This window comes from Chrysochloris asiatica, unplaced genomic scaffold (genome assembly GCF_000296735.1).
Source record: "Chrysochloris asiatica unplaced genomic scaffold, ChrAsi1.0 scaffold00031, whole genome shotgun sequence".
Lineage (NCBI taxonomy): Eukaryota > Metazoa > Chordata > Mammalia > Afrosoricida > Chrysochloridae > Chrysochloris > Chrysochloris asiatica.
In genome coordinates, this window is record NW_006408549.1 from 20043020 (window position 1) to 20063031 (window position 20012).

The 20012-nt window shown below is 38.1% G+C and overlaps 1 protein-coding gene across 1 annotated transcript in view; it reads left to right on the top strand.

Moving 5' to 3' along the window:
- Positions 1 to 20012, top strand: part of CNGB3 (cyclic nucleotide gated channel beta 3) — a 166898-nt gene that overhangs the window by 119798 nt on the left and 27088 nt on the right. Inside the window, 2 exon segments of the mRNA XM_006878357.1 lie at positions 5879 to 5962; positions 14706 to 14824. Coding sequence (XP_006878419.1) covers positions 5879 to 5962; positions 14706 to 14824 — 203 coding nt within the window.

Here is a 20012-nt window from a genome sequence, read left to right on the forward strand (position 1 = left end):
ATTTCCTATGCATATATACATCTGGGATTTTTCTTCAAACTACATTCCAACAGAAAATGTTCATGGGATTAAGACTTTATTTTTGACCTACAAATTGTATTTATAAGTAACAACCAGAAAAAAAAAACTAAAACTAAAAACAAAATGAAGAAGGCCAATAATTATGTGAGACACCATAAAGAGGAACATCTTACTTGTGATTGGAATTCCAGAACAGGAAGAGACAAAAACAAAGCAACAGATCAACTTTCAAAGATTTAATGGAAGAAAACTTCCCTAGTATCATGAAAGACGAGAAGTGATGTATTCAAGAAGCCCAACAAACAGCAACTAGGATTAACCCCAAAAGAAAATCATCAACATACGTCATAATCACAATACATATCACAAAACAAAATGTGTATATATTGTTAAATGGAAAACCAATTTGCTCTGTAAACTTTCACCCAAAGCACAATAAAACATTATGAGTAATACTATAAATAATGATGCAAAAAAAATCAAATTGTGCACGTGAAGGTAAATAGACATAGGTTTTTGAAATCTCTAATTTCTGATCACTTACTATATATATTTTCTTATTGGGTATGAATGATTGAGAGTTAGCTTCATTGCAATGACATGCTTGAGAACTTATAATCATATTTATAATGAATTTTCTTAAAAGTATCAAAGACACTAAATTTCATTATCGGTTAATCCAAGTTTATTTGTGTGTTTTTCTCCCTAGTGAATTTGGTGTAATCAAAATGCCAATTTTCAAAATTAAATTAGTCTGAACTGACATCACTAAAAGAAACTGTCTACATGAACTATTTATTTAGGGAATTGTTACTAAAAAGAAAATAAGCATACGTTTTAGAAATATATATAAATTTACTTGTTGGTGGTTTGCTTTAGCAAATATGTTAACCCATAAGACATAGTAGAAATATATAAGAAAATAAAAATAATTTACTTCAAAAAAAATTTACTTCAGTTCATTAAGAATGTTTCTTTTCTTTTTTGTGTATTGGGTGAAAGTATAAGAGAAGCTGAATATTGTTTAAGAAGAGCATTGCAGATGACACAACCTTACTTGCTGAAGTGAAGAAGACTTAAAATACCTACTGATGAAGCTCAAAGACTACAGTATTCATTGCACCTCAATGTGGGAAAAAAAAAAAAATCCTCACAACTGGATCAAGAAATAATATCATGATAAATGGAGAAAAGATTGAAGTTGTCCAAGACTTTATATTGTTTGGATCCATAATCAGCACTCCTGGATACAGCAGTCAAGAAAGTAAAGGACATATGGCATTCCCTAAATCTGCTGCAAAAGACCTCTTTAAAGTGTTAGAAAGCAAACATTTTCAGCCTATAACTGATTGGAATACCTAAAAGGGGTTCTAGAACTTGCCCAGTGAAATGTGGAGCCTTGTATTGTATAGGACCATAGGTGGAATGCTGATCCCCATCCAGAACCTTCTGAGGTGGGACAGTTCTACTTGAAAGGACACGCAGACCAGCCAGGAACGGCTTGAGGAACAGAAGATGCGTCCTGAAAGAAAGACCAGCAGGAAAATACAAAAATGGCAATCTGTTTGGCTATTACAAGAACAAGCAAGCTGTTCTCTGGGGAGCCATCAAGGAAAGCAATCAAGTCTCTTCAGGACAAACCCCTCACCAAGACTGAAACTCAGGGAACACACAAGCAAGCATGTAAGTTCACTGGCAATCACATTGGTCTGCAGTGAGTGGATGTGGGGAAAAGTCAGTAATGAAAACATGGGCTGAGTTCTATCTACTACGTTCCATAGACTCCTGTCAACCTTGAGATGAGAGAGAGAAGAGGAAGGGCTGGTTGGTCTAGAGTCTGGGGAAACTCTAGACCTCTAGACCTCCATGGGCACTTATCTAGCCATGGAGGTCTAGAGCTGAGCATGAAGTATCCAGCTGACATGAAGTGAGGGGAGATGCACAAGAACACCCAGACTTGCAGATCGTACCCATTTGACCTAGCTTCAATAACTTGATGACCAGAGCTCGACTACATGAATATAAAGAAATTTGATAAAGGAAGCAAGTATAACTTACTACAATTTGATGAACTTGACCTATACTTATGGATGCAGTATCTCAAATACCAACCAAGAGGGAAGGAATCTTCACACCAAGAATCAAGCCTATCTCCTCAGTATACAGGTTTGATAGGAACGGGCAAATTAGCTACCTAAAATGAGGGGGGGGGGCGGTTATAAAGGCACTAAGTAGCTGGCTTACAAATTTTCAAGAGCAAGTTTAGTTTCAGAGTGTGCGGGAGAAGATAGAATCCCTACTGAATAATTTTTGTCTTGTCTAGATGGGTCTGGTGAAAGGAGATGGGGATAGGACTCTTTTGATTCAATAGTGAATAATTGTTATCATGATTAATTGCAATGAGTCTAGAGTTTCAGCAGCTCTATCTCTCCATGCCATCACTTCTGCCTCCATCTCTGGTGTTGCTGCTTCTCTGGTTAGGGTTCTACACCGAGTTCATGCTCTGCTCTCTTGATGGTTCTTCCTCTTCATCACTTGCTTGAGATACTCTGTCTTGTTTCTTCATGTGTCTGCTGCTTTCAAACTATTGTGGTAGTATTGTATTTGTATTAAATTAATGATTGTATGTTGCTGTATTCTTAGGCACTCGCCAAATGCCTCCTGGTGTGTGTGATTCGGGATGAGAGCTAGTGCACCACTCTCCATTCACTGTTTGTATAGCTTAGTTTAGGATGGGTTTGGCTATTTGTATAGCTTAGTTTAGGATGGGTATGTTGTTGTCATTGATCTCGTATATAGCAGCTAGTATTGGTTTTTGCCCAGTGGGTGACGTTGTAGAGGGTATAATTGTGGCTGGGTTGTATGGGCATGATTGCTGTTCCCTGTCGGGTAAGGCAAGAATAGAAAACACAGACACAAGAAAGAGAAGTCAAATAAATAAACAAGTGAAAACAGGAAATAGTAAAGGGGAAAAGGCAGGCACCAGATAGAAAAATAATATAGAAAGCCAAAAAGAGAAAAAAGGGACCAGGAAAAAAATTTTTCAGAAAAGAAAAAAAAAAAAAAAAAATCTAAACACAATTAGGAAAAGGAATGAATGAAAGAGAAAGAATCCAGAGAGTAGTAAAGAAAAACAAAGAGGGAAAAATGAAAGAAAGAGAAAAAGAAAAAGCTGTTGGGAAAGAGAATCGGGATTAAAAGAAAAAAATGAAAGCAGAGATAGAAAGGAGAGAAAGCAATGGTAAGTAAAGAGAGGAAGAAGGATAAGAAAGAATAAACAAACAAAAACAATAAAAGGAAAAAACTAGGACAGGTACCAGACCCAAAGAGAATAAACTCTGGGGTCTCCTGCCAGCCAAAGATTTCATGTCATAGGTGGACAAGTGATGAGATGGTAACACTCTCAAACCTAGAAGGAATTCCTGTTGGGCTAGATGTTATCTGTTCTTGGCAACCAACCTGGAAATAGTTTATGCAGACTCCAAAGCAGCTGGGAGATGAGGGTATTTCCATCCCAGAGGGCATCCGGGACAAGAGGTCCTACTAATCCAGGGCTGGTCAGAACCAGCTCTGCAAATCTGGAGCAGGCCACACCTAACTCTGCTTACTAGTGATGGTGCTGCTAGTTCCCCCACTCCATTTGATACAAGAGCTTCACTGGAAATGTATTTAAGTTGGGGCTGGCCACACCTCTGTTCACCAAGGTCATGTGGAACACAAGAAAAATTCTCACTTTTCTCTCCACCAGTTAGTGATTATGTCTCTGTACCACCTACTGCCCTCTTGCCTTCACAAACACCCATAAAAGTTCATGATGGCCTGGTGCAGTAGCACAGATAACCAATCTCTTTTCTTTCCTTTTTTTTATTTTTTCTAACTCCCATGTGTCTGTTCAGCTGCCTCTACTAGTTAGGGCAAGTTCAGGACTGACCAGGGCTGGCTCTATGGGCTAGTAGCAGGGCCCACCTGAATCCAGGTACTCCAGTTAATGTGGCTAGTTCTCCACTCACCCTGATGGGTCTAATTGGCACAGTTCAGCAGAGGGAAAAAAAGAATCACCTTTATCTCTTCAAGCCACCCCTATGTTTCTCCCATGCCGATAAACTGTTTTGTCTCTGAAGCCACTCACAAAAGTTTAAGATGACTGTGCCATGTCTGGTCAGCTGGCACACGTCACCCAGTCTGTCTCTTTATTTTGCCACATCTGTTCAGCTTTCTTTGCTAGATTCAATTGACTTCTCTATCCCTTCATCTGAAGCTCAGGGTTTCAGGACTATCATCTCATCTGTTTTGTTTGTTTTTCCTTATCTTTGTTGTAGAAAGTCTGTATAGCCTTTCTGACTAGTCTGCCATCTTGCCAGCTCAGTACCCAAATTATTTCTAAAAAGTGGATTGAAACTGTCATTTGCTCAATAGATATTGCTTTGGTATCTACTATGTACATTTTACTCTATTTTTAAGAAGATGACAATTAAGTTGGGAGAGAAGAGCATACAAGTTTGCCAAGTTAATATGAAAACTAACAATGGTATAAAAGATGTATGCAAGAGTAAAATACTAAGCAAAGGTTTCTATCTGTCTGTCATAATAGACTATATAATGCTAAACTATAATTATGTGGCAAAGTAGGATATGCGCTGGGCTGCAAACCACAAGGTCACCAATTCAAACATACCAGCTGCTCCTCAGAAACCCTATACAGGGTCGCTATGGGTCAGAATTGACTTGACAGTGCTTAACAACAACAACATTACTGGTGGTGAGACATAGATTCATTACTACAAGCCTGAGAGTAAACAGCACAGTAAAGAATGGAAACATCTTCAATCACTGACCAGAAAAAGTTCAAAAGTTAACCATCAGCTGCAAAATTGATGCTTATAGTTTCTGGGATCCTCAAGGGCCAGTACTGGAATACTACCAGGAAAAGTTCAATAATCAACAGTGCTCATGATAGTGATATGCTCACTGAAGGGCTGAAACCTAAACTTTGTATTAAACACAGAGGACTGCTATCCAAGGGAGTTGTGATCTTGCATGACAATGCACATTTACACACCTCTACCCACACTATTGATACTCTGCAGAAACTTTGTTGTGAGGTGTTAAAGCATCCTCTATATGGTCCTGGTCTTGCTCCATCAGATTTCACCTGTTTGGTCCTTGGACAGCAGTCCTTCGAGGAAGAAGATTCACCTCTGATGAAGAAATGAAGATAGTGATTTATTCAGGCATGCAGCTCTGAAGCATTCTTTAATATGGGAATACAAACTTTGTTGACAGATGGACAGATGGACAAAGTTTTGAAATGCAAGGAGATTATTTTTTAAAATGTTGTATTTGTCTTTTCTAAAAATTTATTTAAACATATTCTACAGTCAGAGTATGGATTTTTTTTTACTTTCTCTTGTACATGAGATGAATTCTCTCCATCCTTGTGTCTAAGGAACATTCTATCTGACTTCTTCCAAGACAGATGTTTGTTCTAGCAGTCCACAATATATTCAATACTCTTTGTCAACACCATATCATTGATTACATACCATGCTAAGTGTTTAACTTTACAAATATGATATTTTAATCCTCATTTTACATGTAAAGACATGAGAGGTTACAAAGCAATAAGTAGTGTAGTCAGGATTAAAACCCATATCCAATTGACCAATAACCAAACACTTGCCACAGTGCTATATTTTTTTCCCTAAATTTTGGGACCCCAAATCAATTTCTATTAATAATTCAGCTCTAGCATAGATAATGCTTGTGACTTTTTATTTCCTTTGCCTTTTAAAATCAATTGTATGTGTCTTTTGAGTTTTTGGACGCATCTATCAGAATTATTTTTCTCTTTACATAGGGTTGTGATACACAGATGATTTACGACATGTTACTGAAGTTGAAATCTACTATCTATTCACCTGGTGACTTTGTCTGCAAGAAGGTAAGTACTACTATCCTTCAAATGCAAAGCCAGTAGGAGTTTAAACATTGGTCATGAGTATAGTTTAAATAACATTTGTCCAGGGTGAATTCCATAGTATAGAAATAATTATGATACACAATTCTGTATAACAATAATGTGTTCTCAAAGTTCAAAAGGAACAAAATGGATTTCATTACTTACAGGATACAAGTGGTACGGGTAGTCTGAAAAACTGCTTTGTGTAAATGTAAATAATTAGTCATTATACCCCATTAGTTCCAAATATTTGAAATAGAGAAAAAAGTTACAGAGGAAAAAGGTAGCTCTGCTCTTTGTTAACCTACTTCTTTATAATCAATCAATGCCACCATTTTTCAAAACTTTACTATGCTTCTTATGATTACAAAAGTAAAACATAAACTTTTTTTCTAAATGGAAAATACATAAAATCACAAAGATATAAATTTCACCATCCAGAAATCACCACTGTCATATAGTCTGTCTTATCTTGTTATATGTATCATGTAGAGCTTATTTGACAAAACTGGCATCATACTATATGTATATTTTAGAGCTTGCTTTTTCATGTAATGATGTATCATATAAATCTTTAACATACTGTCTTCTACAACCTGCTTTTTTTTTTAAGTTGTATAATATTCTGATCTATGGATATGCTATACCAACTTCCTGTTGTGAGACTCTGAGATTATTTCTAGAGTTTGTCTTATACATAATTGTAAATAACTCTAAAATGACCATCCCCTTGTATAAATCAATGCTTTTTCACATCTTTGATTATTAATTTTGGGTAGGAAGAAGGAGGACCAAATCAATGGTGAAGTCAAGAATCAAAATAAAAGATAGAGAAAGATAAGCAGTTCAAAGAAACAAGAGACAATCAAGGACTTTGAGGGATTCAAAATTAGTGAAGTACTTAATATCACTTCAAGATAACTAGTTAAGCACTATGGTAGAAGCTGAGTCCTGGTGTGGCACTGTGGGATAAAGCACTGAGACCACAAGGTCAGTTTGAACCACAAAGTTGGTGGTTCAAACTCACCAGCCACTATGAGTTGGAACCAATTGATGGCACTTAGCAACAACAAGGGTAAAAGTAAGTACAAAGTACTAAAGAACAACAGAGTATGGACATTGTCCTTCTGGAGGTACTCACAAGATTCCCCGGGAAATACGATGACTGAATAGGAGTGAACCCAATGAATGAGAAAACAGGTATTTTATTAGAAGAAGGAATTAGCACAAGCTAAGGCACAAAGGAAGAAATGTGACTGTAGAGAGAAGGAGGCCAGAGAACCATACTAAAGCAAAAATTAGAGTATTTCCAATATCATTTAATCAATAAAATTCAATAAATATTCTTGAATATTTCCTATGGACCAGGAACTATATTGGCTAAAAGGTATACAAAAATATATGTATAATTACCATTGAATCTGTTTTGAACTCATGAAGACCTCATATGTTACAGAGTAGAACTTCTCCATAGTATATGTTGTTGTTGTTGTTGTTCTCAGGTGCCATCGAGTCGGAACCGACTCATAGCGACCCCAAGCACAGCAGAACGAAACAATGTCCAATCCTGGGCCAACTTCACTACCGCTGCCACACTTGAGTCCATCAATGATGCCATCTGGCCAGTCCATCTCGTTAGGGGTCTTCCTCTTTTTCTCTGACCCTCCACCTTATCCAGCATGACATCCTTCCCCATAGTATATAATTGACTATAATCTTACGAAAGCAGATCACCATGGCTTTATTCTGTTATAACACTGAGTTGGTTCAAACCATCAACTCTCCTTGCACCACCTAGAGTCTTTTGGTATGTACAGTAGTGATCAAAAAAAGATGATCCTTGTCCTCCAGGAGTTTAGAGTCTAGTGCAGCAGTATTCAGTTTACAATGTACATCAGAACCACCTGAATGTTGATGTTTAGACTCTATCTCTAGCGATTGAATTGATTTGTGTGGACTCTATATATCTTTTTTTTTTTTTTTTTAAGTTTCCCAGATGATTTTAATTTAAAAAAAATTTTTTTTTTAAATGGAAGGGACAACATTTTCAATGAAGACTAAGAAATATGAGCTAAAAGAAATAGCAAAGTCATGGAGGCAGAGATGAGGACATGGAGAGAGAGAGCAGCTAAGGATTCTAGACTCATGGAAAGAGAAAGGCTGAGTGCTGGCAGCCAGGAAGCAGGCTTGCAGAATGTGCCCTTTGGTTGTTTAAATGATTATGAGTGTTTTTGTATACATCAAAAAAAAAAAAAAAAAAAAAAGAGGGAACTACTGAATGATGATGCACTGTGGAGATTGTAACATGGTAATGAAATGATGAGTATAAATCTGATGTTCTCCCATGTAAACTATTACTCAATTCACAATAAAAACTCTAAAAAAGAAAGAAAAGACATAGAATATTCAAGGAATGGAAGCAAATGAGTGCTTGGGATAGTGGTGAAATTGGAAGCCAAGTGTAGTAAGAACTATTTCCAGGCCATCAAGTGGAAATCCAGGGTGTGCCATTAGAAATAGTCTAGCCCATTAGAGAGAATGGAACCTTAGGTAAATGTTTGGGAAGCCAGTATATAGTGAAACTGACTTCATAAGAAGCTCAAGAAAAAGTAAGAGAAAGTTTGAAAAATACCAATGTTTAAGGAAGAGAACAATGATAAAATATCAGACAAGGCAACTAAGGAGTGCTCAGAGATAAAAGAAAACTGGGAGAAAGAGAGTGAAACACTGGAAAACAAGGACACACACACAATCCTACACAAACTAGCCCAAGTTAAAAACAGGCAGATTGGTGATATCAAATCATTTTCATAAAATCGGTGTACCAACCACAATGCATTTTAATTATCCCTTTTGGGCAGTGGTGTATTTGGAATGACATAACCTTAACACTCTAAAATGGCCTTTCAATGTGTTCCAATAGCAGCAGGGACTGGAAATTGAGAAGCTTTAGTACCCGTGCCCCCAAACAGTGCAAATTTGCTTAACAACGTGTGAAATGTGGAATAGCTGCGTATTATCATTTCTAATTTATCCCTTATATTGCATCCATCTCTCAATAATAAAAATAGATCAGCAAGCACACTTGAGGGAAGGAAAGAACTAAACAGGGAAAAGAGCAGAGATGAGAAAACAAAAGAACTATACCCTTGTTTTTTTTTTTTCTGCATTTTATCTTTGTTTTTGCTTAAGAGGACACTTAAGTGATTATACATACTGAGAGATGAAACTTGTTACTTGACCATATTTTAGACAGTTCTGGTGTGGCACTGTGGGTTAATGCAAAGCCGTTTGAACTGCAAGGTCGGTGTTTCAAGCTCACCAGATGCTCCTCGGAAACCCTATACAGGGTCGCTATGGGTCGGAATTGACTTGACGGCACTTAACAACAACAACAAGTACATGCAAGGAGGAGAAACAAACTTTGCTATATTGTTGTTGTTAAGTGCCGTCTAGTTGGTTCCAACTCACAGCTAAACTTTATAGGGTGTCCAAGAAGCAGCTGATGGGTTTGAACTTCTGAACTTGTGGTTCACAGTCCAGTGCTGATCCTACAGTGCCACAACCAGAAATATTGGAGGTTACCTAAATTACAGAAGAAAGACAGTGTTCTGGTGTCAGTTTGCAAACCTTCCTGATCTCAGGGGTGGTTCTTAGGGTGGTTACCAGTTGAGTCACTTGCATTGCCTCAAAGAGCATTTGAGAATTTTTCCAGTATACCCTAAGGCACTGTGTCTCATAACTTAATGTGCTTAAAAACTGCACAGGGTGGCCCTATGGGTTAAGTATTGGCTTGCTAACTGCAAGGTCAGCAGTTCAAACATACCAGTCACTCTATGGGAGAAAGGAGAGGTTATCTGCTCCCGTAAAGATTTACAGTCTTCGGAGCCCTGTGTGAGGTTTCTATGAGTTGGAAGCAACTCAGTGGCAGTGGGTTTGAGGGAGTAAAAACTACTTGGAGAACTTGTTAAAGTGTAGAGTCCTGGGCCTCCACATCCAGAGATTCTGAGAAAGCATAATTTGTTTCTAAGCAAGCTCCAGGAGTCGCTGGGTATTGTAAAATGTTAATGTATTCAGCTGTTAACTAAAAGGTTGTTGGTTCAAATCCACCCAGAGGCACCATGGAAGAGATGCCTGAACATCTACTTTTTAAAAATCAACCATTAAAAGCTCTCTGGAGAACAATCTACTCTGACACATGCGGTCACCATAAGTTGGGTCAACTTAATGACAACTGTTTTGGTTTCTAAATAAGCCCCAGAGTGAGGCAGATGGTCCTGGTCCAGAACCTCCACTGAGAAGCAGCACTGCTCTTTTCTGATAGGGTGCATGCTAGTGACATAATGCTTCCTTTAGCCTTGGAAATCGGACTCTTCTACACAAGAACCTGGGAGATTCTAAGGGTGCCTCACTCTGCACAAAGCTATTGCATTTTTACACTTTCTCCAAATTAGTACATAAACCAACTGAAAGAGTTTGGTTAGATCTTATTTTGCATATGCTGTCAGCCCTTGTTCTCAGAGGACCGTCTACTTCATTTGAATGCTAATTAAACTTGCAGCAAAGGCTTAAATTAGACTAGTAATATGCAAGAAATAGTGGAAGTTTTGGTTGGTTGATTATGCCAGATCTCCTTGGAAAATTATTGAAATGATCATTAAAAAATAATTAAAAGTGCTGAACTATATTTAAGTACCCATTATGTACTTCTACCTTCAGTCCGTTGTAATAACTGCCTTTGAAAAAATCATTCCAGTTCCTTGAGAGTTACTTCATGCAAAGCAAAAGGCATCTGATCCTGTCTTAATCATTATTTCCTGAAGTATGTCTTGGAAAACTGCTTTTCAGACACTTTCCCTTATTTTTAAGATCATTCATAGTTTTTAAGAGATTAGGCATGATATTGGAGTATATCATTTGACTTGATAGATCTATATGAATTATATGTTGTTGTTGTTGTGAAGTTCTGCAGAGTCAGTTCCGACCCATAGCAACCCTGTATAGGGTTTCCGAGGAGCACCTGGTGAGTTTCAACTGCCGACCTTGCAGTTCAAATAGCTTGGCAGTCTGATGTGTTAACCCACAGCACCACACCAGGACTCCATATAGTTGGGTAATATAGGTACTGCTAGTTTTATTATCAAGGAGCTCTGGTAGCATAGTAGTTACAAATCGGGGAGCTAACCACAAGGTCGGCAGTTCGAAACTACCAGTTGTTCCGCGGGAGAAAGATGAGGCATTCTGCTCCCGTAATGATTTACAGCCTTGGAAACCCTGTGCAGGGTCACTATGAGTCGGAACTGACTCCACGGCACTTAACAACAACAACAGTTCTATTATCAGGAGGGACCAGTCCTTGAAGAAGGACATTATTGTTGGTAAAGTAGAGGGTCAGTGAAAAAGAGAAAGACCCCCCAAGGAGATGGATTAATACATTAATTAGTTGCAGCAAAGTAGGCTCAAGCATAGCAAACATTGTGAGACTGATGCAGTGCCGGACAGTGTTTCTTTCTGTTTTGCATAAGGCCATTTTGAGTTGGTGGTGACTCTACTGCATCTAACAACAACAACAAACTTCTAGTGCTGTCATCTACCAGCCTTGCAAGTTTCTTCAAGACACTTTACTTTTCAACCCTCTACTACCAATTCTTAAGGAGCTCTGGTAGCGTAGTGGTTACGAATTGGGCTGTGAACCGCAAGGTCAGCAGTTCGAAACTACCAGCTGTTCCGCGGGAGAAAGATGAGGCGTTCTGCTCCCGTAAAGATTTACAGCCTCGGAAACCCTGTACAGGGTCGCTTATGAGTCAGAACCGACTCCACGGCACATAACAACAACAACAACACTACCAATTCTTGGAGTTCTACAGGATCACTATGGGTTGGAACCGACTCGATGACACTTAACAACAACAATTACCAATTCTTTAATTAAAAAGAAAGATGTTGTCCCTATTTAGCCTTACGGTGGTTTTTGTAAGAAATAAGTTAGTTAATATCTATGAAAATTCCTGGAGATTTATAAAGGAGCATGTTCTAATAGAAAAATAAAGAAATTAAAATAAAGCTCAATGTAAACATCAGATATTGTTTTTTGTAAAATACTAGATATTAGTATTAGCATCAATATTATGTGAATATTGTTGTTGTTAAGTGCTGTTGAGTGGGTTCCGATTCATGGTAACCCTGTATAGGGTTTCTGAGGAGCAGCTGGAAGGTTTGAACTGCCAACCTAGTGATTCATAATCCAGTGCTGATTTCTACACCATTATAACAAAATCTATCTATGCTGGAAATTTTACTCTGATCTATATTTGAATACTAATATATGCTTACTATATTGCACAATGCAAAATATAAACATCTTGAAATGTTCAGTTGGGAGATGTGGATTCTAGATTTTCTTTTGCTTTTAATAACTGGGTCATGGAACTGAACAGGAAAAGGTAAAACATTAACTTACTGCCTCCCCCACCCAGAAAGCATGAACTGCCCTCCCCTCCCAGGAGACAAGCTAGAATGATAATCAGGTTACTGAGCAGGACCAATCTTCTGGTTTTCCTCCTGTCTTTAAACAACCTAGCCCCACCCCAATACTATCCCCTTATTAGCCTGAACTGACTTGCACTAGGGGCATAGAATCTGGATAAGTTAGCTCCTCTGAGCCAACCAGCTTAATAAAATCTGAAACTCTGCTTCACCTCTCCGAGTGGCCTTGGTTTATTTGGCAATGGATTTAAAGCAGCTGTAACAGAACCTTGGCTCATGTGCCAAGCCTCAATATGTGTCTTGGTTTTTCTTTGTGCAAAATGGAAATTACATAGACTTTACCTTCTTCATAAGGTAATTTGATTTTCCTTCATGAGAAATTTGATTTTCCATATGTTAACTAAGAGATGGAGTCTGATAACTTTAAACTCAATCTCACAATTATAATATATCAATAACTAATGTTCAAAAAGATAACCTTTGGCATTACAGAAATTTGAAACTACCCAGAGAATGAGTAAATTTAATTTCTTAATTCAAAGATGAATGCTTATCAAGCTCTGGACTAGTATTGGCATCAAGTAGTCATTGTCTTAGTCATCTCAGGACAGAAACTACAATGCATATTATTTCATCTTGAGTTGATTTTAGTGTATTCTAATCCTTTGAAATAGTAGTGCCGTAGGATAAGCACTGAACTGTTGACCACAAGGTCAGCAGTTCAAAACCACTAAGGACTCCTTGGAAACCCTATACAGAGTCACTATGAGTCAGAACTGACTCAACTACACTTAACAACAATCCTTTGAAAATATGGTCAACCAGAAGGTTTGATTAACTCAAATAATCGAATCCTGTCCTGAATCCTGCAAGTGGATTTATTTTTTCATGTACTTTTTTTTTTTTTTTTTTTGTGAGCAAGATCCAACTCATTAAATTACATAGATTCTAATATCCAAGTTGTTGTTGTTGTTAAGTACTGTGGGGAGTCAGTTCTGACTCATAGTGACCCTGCACAGGGTTTCCGAGGCTGTAAATCTTTACGGGAGCAGAAAGCCTCATCCTTCTCCCGCAGAAAAACTGGTAGTTTTGAACTGCCATCCTTGTGGTTAGCAGCCTGATTTGTAACCACTGTGCTACCAGAAATTGCCTAATATTACATACAAATCAGCCTACGTGGAATTTGCAGCTTTTTTTTTAACACAAATACCATCAGTTCTCTTGTCAGACTATCTACGTTTTGGGAAGTTGTAGTGAGAGTGTTTCAGAAACTGCACAGTGTCTCGTTTGGTGATTGGCTGGAAGAACTCACACAACTCAAAGTGATATGTATGACCTAAAATTTAATGCAGCAAAGACTGGGATACAGAAACAACAGAAAAAAGATATGCATGGGAAACGATTAGAACGGTCAGATCAGGTCAGACTTCCTAGATCCTCCCTCCACTAAGGCTGCAGGATGCACTGTTCTTCCCAGCTGTGAACAACAGAGACATGGCAAAACAATCCCACTAGGGAAGCCCACTTGAGTCTTGGGGCCAGAATCCTTAAATGGGGCTTGTCACATAGCTCTACCATATCAAGTACACATCACAAGTCTTGGTGTTTCCATTAAGCAGTGCTGCAGTCTGGTACATCTTGCCCACTGCCTTAGGCATACAGAATAACATCATTAACCAGTGACTGTAAGAACATTCCAGTTTTGTCATTAGGGCTTCAACAGAGGTCATTGCCCAGCTTCCAGAGTCCCCAGAGATAAGCAAGAATGAATAAAACAACCTTTTACATTAACACTTTCCTCTCAATATGGAATAAGAATAATAGCCTGAAAGTTTCCAATGCATCAGTTCTTAAAAGTATTCCTCAGTACCCCAGGCAGAAGAGTACAGTTAACATTTGAATGACTGTTCTTTGGATAGACTAAGCACCCTCCTCAAAGCTGTGGTCACCAAAGCAAGGCACAGTCATGCTTACAATCATGTCCATTCCTAGAATGACATGCTAACTGAAATATGTGTGCATATGCCAAGTAGTGGCACACAACACTCACATGTTGGGAAGTGTTCATCTTCCTAATAATTTCCTTTTAAGTGATATGTCTAACCAATGTTTATACAGCTGCCTCAGTTACTAAGACAGTTGCATTTACATTGCTTTGTATGTTTGTTTGGTTTTTTAAATTTTTTCACTTACTCCTTTTATAGTTATCAATACTTAGCTCTTCGTATTTGACATACAGGGAGAAATTGGCAAAGAAATGTATATTATCAAGCAAGGAGAAGTCCAAGTTCTTGGAGGTCCTAAGGTTGCTCAAGTTCTGGTTACTCTGAAAGCTGGGGCTGTGTTTGGAGAAATCAGGTAACTGAAAGATAACTCATATCTAAGGCAGTCAGTTATTTGTCATAAAATAAAAGTCTAGGTTATAAAAGAAGTAAAATTCCAGCTCAGATATATTAAGGGTTTGTTGTACTAAGAGTATTGGTAACATAAGGATTTTCACATTTCTGTTCATCCTCTTCTCTCACGCAAAAGACTTTCCATACTCTAAGAAAAGGGATTGGGTCATTCAGCTCTATAGTTCCAGGACCTAAGATATATGTTCAATATATGTTGAAAGAGTTCATAAATGAATTAATGAATTTGTGATTGTTGTCAGATCTTAAATGTCAGGCTAAGAAGGTGGTTTTCCGTAAATGAGTGCTACAACCTTTGTTGTGGAACCAAATTGCTTGATTTCAAAACCCAGTTCCACCACTTACTAGCTACAGTCCTTGGGCATGTTATTTGACCCCTCTATTCTTGTTTCCTCATCTCAATAATAATAACAATAACATATATATATATAATCTTGGATGGCTGGTAAGTATACTAATACATGAAAAACACTTAAAACAATGTCTGGTATCTGGAGCAATCAAATGAAACTGAGTCAGTTGCAGGGGCTCAAGTGAGAGATGATGGCATCTTGAGCTAGAATGCTAGATATTAAGTTGGAGAGAAGAGGACACTATTGGGAAGTTATTCATGTATTCATTTCACAATTAAGAAAACTTCAAATCTGTAGTATCAAAAATTTCCCCCAGAATACCATAGTTAATAACTGATGGGGCCAACATGCAAAACCAAGTACCATAGATCAGGGTTCACTGATCTGTCTACCACACCACAAAAGAAAAGCCATACAACCTCTAATATCATGGTTGCTGAGAAGTTATTTTGGGAACCTAGTTATTTGGATAATTTTAGATGACTTCTAGAATATTGAAGCATATTATTTCTCTGCTGGTAATATGACTTCTCTCTTTTATTTTTTCTCCTCACTTAACAACTGGGTGGCCACTTCTGAGAAGGTCATCCCCCTGGGGCAGTAGTGGAAAACTTCTTAAAAAGTCAAAGATTTGAGTTGTTTGCCTGCTTCTATCATGCTTTTGGCTCCTGGTGTGGTGCTGTGGGATAATGCACTGGACCTCAAGGTCAGTATGAATCACAAAGACAGAGGCTCAAATTCAGTAGCCACTCCTCAGAAACCCTATACAGGGTAACTATGAGTCAGAACGAACTCAAACTCAACAGCACTTAACAACAACAGTAATCATCCTTTCACTGGGAACCTTTATAAAACTCATTTAATATTTTTGTGACTTAATAATCGCTATACTCTTGAAGGTCATAAAACATACAAAAGCTTTGTAGAAATTAATTAGCTGACCTCTCCCAAGAATTGAGTTTTCTCTAAAGAATAAAGCTTCATAAATACAAGTATGTTAATTGCTTGTATTAACATCACAGGAGGAAATACCCTAGGAATAGAATCCAGGTGCTGCTGAGTTGCAATTGAAATAGACTCCTGACAGCAACTTCTCAAATAAAACTGGAACCAACAGGCTAGCAAACTCTAAATATGCTCAATAAGGAGCTTTTGGGCTTGGCTGTGGTGGAGTTCTCACACTTGACCTGACTATTTGTTGTTGTTTTAAAGTACCATGGAGTCGAAGATTTCCAAGGAGCAGCTGGTGGGTTTGAACTGCCAACTTTGTGGTTTTCAGTCTGGTGTTAATTCACAACACCATTTCAGAAGTCCAGCCTGACTCTACTAGACCCAAAATGGAGTAACTTATGTTAAATCCTATGTCAGAAAATCAAAATCTGGTTAGTATCTAGTTCCGATAAATGTCTGTCCTTCCCAGGAGCACAAACCTAAATCAACTAATCCACTCTTGCAAAAATGACATGGCTACCTAAATTCCCAGTGTGCCATATAAGGAAAGGAACTTAGAACTAACCAATCACTTTGCTTAGCATGAGTTCTCTTATACCACTTTGCCCGTATAACTCTGGCCTCTTCTGCTGTTCTTCGGTACTCTTGTCTGACTTTCAGGGTCTGCTGAGGATGGCCTTGTAGTAGTTTCTGATTACACGGCTTTTCTTACATTTAATGACAAGTCTTAGTCATTGAATGTATTTAACCACTTTCTATATTCCTTCTGCATCTGTTAAAATCTCATGCTTTTTAAAACACATCTGCATTTATTGGGATTACTATTAAGATTCCAATAGGATCCTCACTGGTTTCATCTTTTGGAAATTCCTCCCCCTGGCAAATTCTTACTCATTCCTATTCAACTGTTACCTCTTTGAAGTCATCTCCAACTGCCTTCAAACAATTAGTTGTTCCCTGTCCTATGTTTCCATAGCACTCCCTTCAAGCCTTCAATACAGTATTCACCACTGATCCATAGTGAATTTGTTCAGATTGCTGTCCCACAGACTGAGCTATTAAAAGACAAGAACTATCTATACATCATTATATCAGCAGCAGCTACATGAAAAAGTATACAATAAACATTGATCTTTATGTATACCCTGCCTCCTTTCAGAAATACTTTGCAGTTTTTTCAAATAATGGTTCATTTTGAACTCTCTCTCTCTCTCTCTCTCTCTCTCTCTCTCACACACACACACACACACACACACACACACACACACACACACTGTATTCGGGGTCCTTTAAAGCTTAATGTTAAATGCCACAGAATGTTCAGACAGGTTTCCCTTACCAAGCACACTGCCAACTATTAGGATACAATGGTGAGCAAGAAATTATTCCTGCCCTCAAGAACCCTACAAACAAGTGAAAGTAAGACAAATAAGTGAAAGTTTTCAATGCCAGTTGATTAGATGTATAGATTGTTCACTATAATAAGAATATACACAAGATGAATTCAGCACAAACGCTTATTGAGGACTGAAGTAGCCTTTGACTTTGACAACCCCAGAACCTGTGAATGTGACCTTTTTTGGGAAATGAACCTTTGCAGATGTAATTAGGTTAAATATCTCAAGAAGAGATCATCCTGGGTTATTCAGGTGGGTTCTAAATCCAGAGAAAAATGTCCTTCTAAGAGGCAGAAGATAAGAAGTCACAGAGAAAAGGAGAAAGCCATCTGAAGATAGAGGCAGAGATTGGATTTAGGCAGTCAAAGGCCAAGGAACACCTGAAGCCCCCAGAAACAAGAAGAGTCAAAGAAACCTTCTCCCCTGGAATCTTGCAAGGGAGGTCTGTCCTGCGGACACCTTGATTTTGAACTTCTGGTCTCCAGAACTGTGAGAAAATAGATGTTTTAAGCTACCTGTTTGTGGTCTACTGGTTATAGCAGCCATAGGAAACTAATGTAAAACCAAACGATTGAAATTACTATCTTTTCAATTTTGACAGAAAAATTAAAAGGAGGCATGCTTGACACTGCCATCTACTTCATCATACCTGGTCAGTCCACCACGAGACTTGTCGATCTTATCTCATAAGTATCCCTCAAATCATTTGCCTCCTATCTTTTCCATTGCCTCCACTTTGGTCAAAATTACCACTGCTGGACAATTGCAATAGCCGATTGTACATTCCCCACTCCAATAACCACACTTCTCCACAATGCAGACTCCACACTGTCTCCAGAGGTAACTTTTGGAAAGCTGACCCTGCCCACTTGCTTAAAACTATTTGATGCTTCATACCATTCACAAGAATAAGAATAAAGTTCTAATCATGTTCTCTATGATCCTGCAGGGTCCAGCCCCTACCTAATATTCCTACTGCATTCTTTCTGCAGGGTGTACCTCATTCCCTTGCTCTCTTGAATCCAGACGTTCTGACTTTCTCAGTTCCTTGAATGTTCCACACAGGATTTAGTCACAGGGAGTTTTTTTCACATATGCTGTTACTTTTGTCCAGATACATTTACCTTTTCCTAGATTTCAGCTTTTAGTAGGCTGTGGTGCTATGGGTAATGTGCTGGACTGCAAGGTATGTTTGAACCACAAGGTCGGTGGTTCAAGCTCACCAGTCGCTCCTTGGAAACCGTATACAGAGTTGTTATGAGTTGGAAGTGACTAACAGCACTTAACAACAACAACAACAACCTTGATCCCTTACCACAGGGATCTCCCAGGTCTCTTGTCAAGCTATATTCCTTCCGTTTGAAACACTTATCTTTGCATTATGTATTCATTAGTTAACTTGTTTCTACAATGTCTTTTTTCCTCACTCATCTGCAAAAACCTTGACTGCCAATCATGCTCTGCATCAAGATGTCCAGTGAGGAGCAGGGTTTGGAATCCAGGTGTACTTTGCTCCTGAGCCATGAGCTCTGACCATTTGCTCCCCTCAAGCACAAGTGTCCTTATTTTGCAAAAGGGGGAGGTATCCTTTTAGCCAAGCTCTGGGCCCACAATGCTTGATATGCCAGAGAAGCCACATTTTTCTAAATCATACAAGGATACTTGATAAAAAGTGCCAGGGGCCGTGGTAGATACCTTGTTGGGTTTTTGTTGCACACTCTACCTCCAGGTTTATAGCACTGCCTGGTCCACAAAAAGACCTAATAAATATTGAATAGATAAGTGAATATAATTATCCGTCTGTCTTTATAAATGTACAAATATACATTCATGTTGGTCATGAATATGCATTTCAGTCTTGTGCCCTTTTATGTCAGTTTTCAAGACTAAAGAGCAGCACTGCGATATTTATCCTAGTAAAATTATTTCGTCTTTCTTTTTAAGTTACTTCTTTGAGGGTTATTCCCAAAAGTGGGGTAACTGGGTCAAAAGGTAGAAACATTTCTATAACTCTTGTAATAGATGGGCAGATTATATTCTGGAAAAACTGAACCAATTTACAATACAATCAGCCAGATATTGCTATTTTTCTCCAGTACTACAGCCATGACTTTATTATTCTCATTTGTTTTGCATTTTAATAGGCCATTTTAATTTGCATTTCTCAAAATAGTGCCTGGAAAATAATAGGTCCTCAATAAATATTTGTTAAATGAATTCATTTCCTTTAGGCATGTTTATTTTCATGAATGTGATCACTGCCTTCTGCATTTTTTCCTTTGTTCATCTTTGTGTTGTCATGCTTTAACAAGTTATTGAATAGAATTTAGGCATTGAAATATTCTTAAATATTTTGCATAGCCTAGTTTTCATTTAACACATTCATGTTCCAGCTTTTACCACATATGTTTGTTTTATTTCCCATTCTGAC